A 4,545-nucleotide genomic window follows, 5' to 3' on the forward strand; every position below is an offset into this window, starting at 1 on the left:
CGACCGAGCCAACCAGGTGCCCCAATAAATAAAATCTTAAAAAAAAAGATTCTCTCCCTCTGCACCCCCCCACTCTCTCTCTAAAAACAAAACAAACAAAACCAAACGTATGACAACATGTGACCTGATAATTGCACTCCTAAACAACATGCTCAAGAGAAGCAAATTCATGGGGCGCCTGGGTGGCTCAGTCATTAAGCATCTGCCTTCGGCTCAGGTCATGATCCTGGGGTCCTGGGATCTAGCCCCACATGGGGCTCCCTGCTCCGCGGGAAGCCTGCTTCTCCCTCTCCCACTCCCCCTGCTTGTGTTCCCTCTCTCTGTGTGTCTTTCTGTGTCAAATAAATAAATAAAATAAAATTTAAAAAGAGAAGCTAATTCATATGTGCACTAACAGTTACATACAAGGACATTCATAGGGCTTTACTCATAATAGCCCCAAACTGGAAAGAACCCAAATGCCCACCAAGAAGAGAACCCAAAAATAAATTGCAATCTATTTCTATAATAAAACTACACAGCAATAAAAAATAACAGGGGCGCCCAGGTGGCGCAGTCAGTGGTTGAGTGTCTGACTCTTGGTTTCGGCTTAGGTGGTGATCTCAGGGTTGTGGGATCAAGCCCCGTGTCGGGTTCCACGCTCAGCATGGAGAGCTGATTCTGCTTAGGACTCTCTCTGCCCCTCCCTACCCTTCTCTCTCTAAAATAAATCAATACATCTTAAAAAGAAATAACAAACTTGCTGCTACACAGGACCACACGGACCAATCTCATAGGCAGAACGTTGAGTAAAGGAAGCCAGCTATTTGACAGAGTCATGAATATGAGTAGGCAACCAGTATCTGGACCGCTGGGGGACAGGATGGTCCTACCATCTCGTGGACTCCGTGTCTTCTGTATTATGCACTCAGAACTATCGTCCAGGCAGCTCCTAAAACCCAGGGAATCCTAGGAGCCCACTCCTATCAACCAGAGCCCCTCAACATTGACAGGGGCAGTAATAACTACGACAAACTCCAGGGACTCTTCTAGATGCTTACTAATGTCAACTCAATCCCACAGCAACCCCACACAGTGGCCAGTCTTACTATTTCTATTTGAGACGTGAAAATCAAGGCATAGAGGAACGCCTGGGTGGCTCAGTCAGTTAAGCATCTGCCTTTGGCTCAGATCATGATCTCAGGGTCCTGGGATCGAGCCCTGCGTCAGGCTCTCTGCTCAGTGGGAAACCTGCTTCTCCTTCTCCCTCTGTTCCTCCGTCCACTCGTGCTCTCTCTCACTATCTCTCTTGTTTGCTCTCTCTCTCAAGTAAATAAATAAGATTTTTAAAAAAGAGAGAAAGAAAAATTGAGGCATAGAGAGATTAAATAACCTGCCCAAAGGCTGCCAAAGTCTGAGCCAGGTTGGACCCATGCTGGCTGCAGAGGTGAGGGACTGAAGCACAGCGCTAGGTCCACTCTCACTCAGCACCTTGTCCCTACAATAGCCCATTGGGCCCGAAAACCAATCTTGCTCTGAGGCATTTGGAAAAGCTGGACAGAGTGCGTGGAGCCTTTACGTTGGATCTGAAGCTTAGCCCAGCTCCCTGCAGGTGGGTGATGTGTGACCTGTAGACCACAATTTACCAAAATCCAGGAATATGACTTTGGCATCAGAGACACCAGGCCCCTGTCCCCACAGAGGCCCACTGGGCACGCATCTGACTCCGAGGTTCCTGGGAGACCCCAGCCCCCATGCAGCTGGGGGGGCAGGGCACTCACCCCCGTTGTCACACACAGCCGTCTCCCCATCCCACATGCCATTGGGGCGACACTGCCGCACAGGTGAGCCCCGCAGGGTGAGGCCATCCTCACACTGGAAGCTCAGGTTGCCGCCCACAGGGTGGGACCCCAGCCGCGGGGTGAACATGCCATTCTCAAAGGAAACAGGAGCTGGACAGCGAACAGCTGGAGGGAGAGAAGGGGAGGAGAACATAGGGATGGCTGGAAAACACCTGGGCTGGGCTGGGATGCATGGGAGTTGCCAGGTGGTTGTCAAAATATTGGGCTGTTGCGTGTGAAATCACTGCTTGTGGCAATTGGTTGAATATTGGCAATGTCACACAGTTCAGCCTAATAGATGATAACCACTTCTCTCAGCCCCCTGAGGGCCATGGTCACCCCAGCCCCTCCCCTGGGGTCCTTGGATGCCCCGTGAGTGGACAACTAAAGGGGTGACATCTGGCACGACAGGAGACCCTGGCACCCATTCTGAATGGTCGGGATTCTGCAGTCAATTATTAAGTATTAAAAAAAAAGATCACCCCGAGTATTTTAAAAATCTCCATCAAAGACTGCTTCTTCCAATGTCTTGCTACGGACAATGGACAATTTCCCACTCTTTTGAGAAGCCCTATGGGAAAGCAGCTTTGCCATCCCTGGCACACCACGCAGTCAGGTTAAGCCCCACCCGGAGCAAGTCCTAAGTAGAGGTTCTGGAGTGGCCCCTGGCAGCCCCACCCTGAGCAAGGCCCACGGAGAGCCTCACGTTTGCAGACCGCCTTTGTCAGCTGCGTGGATCTCAGGGTCTGCCACTGCCCATTGTGCTTGCACAGCCGTGAGGCTGGAACCGGGTAGCGGCCCAGGGGACAGGAGTAGGTGATGACACTCCCAGGGGCCCAGCCACGGCTGAGGGTGAAAGTGCCACCGGAGATATTCACATTCCGAGGGCAGGAGGGAGCCTCTGCAGCCAAGCCTGTGAGCATGGGACCCAACACAGAAATGCAGAAAAGATGAGAACAGAAAAGCAATAGAAATGGTCATTGCCAAGTGGGAACTCAGTGTGGGCAGCACAGGCCTCTTCTGCGGACCTCAGCATCCCCCTCCCCTGCTCCTACCTGGATACAGGGGCAACAGGCAAAGGAAAGCCATCAGTGGGTCCATGGTGTCCACCTTGAGGCAGAGAGAGACAGAGAGCTGGCAGAGGGAAAAGGTCATCTGACTTCCCCGAAGCCCTGAGCTGACTCAGCAGCTGCTTCATTTGCTGCCAGAGAAGGAAAACTAGGGAGTGGCAAGGGGGGTGTGCTCTTTTCTTTTTTTTTTTTTTAATGAATAAATCTTTTTTTTAAGATTTTATTTATTTTAGAGAGAGAGAGAGCATGAGCAGAGGGAAGGGCACAGGGAAAGAAAGAAGCAAACTCCTACCCCCCCACTGAGCAGGGACCCCCCCCTCCCCACGACAACGTGGAGCTCAATCCTAGGACTCTGGGATCGTGACCTGAGCCGAAGGCAGACGCTCACAGACTGAGCCACCCAGGGGCACCAGGGGATGTGCTCTTGGCAGGAAAAAATAATCAGGGATTGGGGACTGAGCTGAGGGGGCAAAGCCCTTGCCCATCTCCCTAATCCCAACATGTCCTACTCAGTTGATCTGCACCATAGGCTTTACATACTTTACATACTCAGCCTCTGCGTCCCCTACACACACATGTGCTCTTCCATGTACAGTCTAAAGCACACAAACCCAAAAACCATCCAAGATATTGCAAAATCATTTATTTAAGTAGTTTCAGGTTTCTCTTAGGTGTTGCCAAGTGAACTTTATTTCCTGAGAGACTGCAATACTACTGTCTTCTTGAACATACACCTCCAAGAGACTGAGGCTAATTTTCTTAGAAATTCTTGCTAAATAGGAAGAACCACAATCTTTTTATTCCTTGCAACCCTTCCCCAGAAAGAATCTAGAGATAAAAATGAAATCAACACTTAGTTTTTGGAGACCGGAAAATGTTTAAAACACTTTTATGGAAAGTCCAGTAGAAAAAATTCCCAACCCATAAAATAAATAAGTCTGGGATTGGTTACGAACAACAAAAGTATTTTGGAATTTTGGACGTGCCTTTATTTTTTTATTTTTTTCCTTCTTTTTTTAATTTAAATTCAATTAATTAACATATAGTGTATTACTAATTTCAAATGTAGAGTTCAGTGCTCATTACATCCCATGCCATCCTTAATGCCCATCACCCAGTTACCCCCTCCCCCACTCATCTGCCCTCCAGCAACCCTCAGTTTGTGTCCTATGATTAGGAGTTTCTTATGGTTTGTCTCCCTCTCTGATTTCATCTTGTTTTATTTTTCCCTTCCCTTCCCCTATGCTCCTCTGTTTTGTTTCTTAAATTCCACATATGAGTGAAATCATATAATTGTCTTTCTCCGATGGACTTATTTCACTTAGCTTAATGCCCTCTAGTTCCATCCACGTCGTTGCAAATGGCAAGATTTCATTCTTTTGATGGCTGAGTAATATTCCATTGTGTGTATATATCTTTTTTTATTAACATATATTATTTGTTTCAGGGGTACACGTCTGTGATTCATCAGTCTTACACAATTCTCCAATGTCCACCACCCAGCCACCCTATCCCTCCCACCCCCCTCCACTCCAGCAACCCTCAATTTGTTTCCTGAGATTAAGAGTCTCTTAATCTGGTTTCACCTTGTTTCATTTTTCCCTCCCTTCCCCTATGATCCTCTGTCTTTTTTCTCAAATTCCTCATATCAGTGA

General features: G+C 48.3%; 1 protein-coding gene across 1 annotated transcript in view; it reads right to left on the reverse strand.

Moving 5' to 3' along the window:
* C2 (complement C2) overlaps positions 1–2,930 on the reverse strand; it is a 12,298-nt gene extending 9,368 nt beyond the window's left edge. The window contains exons 1-3 of the mRNA XM_025862475.2: positions 2,876–2,930; positions 2,527–2,733; positions 1,761–1,946 (exon numbers count right to left, since the gene is read on the reverse strand). Coding sequence (XP_025718260.1) covers positions 1,761–1,946; positions 2,527–2,733; positions 2,876–2,921 — 439 coding nt within the window. The 5' untranslated portion in view covers positions 2,922–2,930. The remainder of the gene's footprint in view (positions 1–1,760; positions 1,947–2,526; positions 2,734–2,875) is intronic.
* Positions 2,931–4,545: the final 1,615 nt, after the last annotated feature.

This window comes from Callorhinus ursinus, unplaced genomic scaffold (assembly GCF_003265705.2).
Source record: "Callorhinus ursinus isolate GAN/ISIS: 27379988/994484 unplaced genomic scaffold, GSC_fseal_2.0 scaffold59, whole genome shotgun sequence".
Taxonomy (NCBI): Eukaryota; Metazoa; Chordata; class Mammalia; order Carnivora; family Otariidae; genus Callorhinus; species Callorhinus ursinus.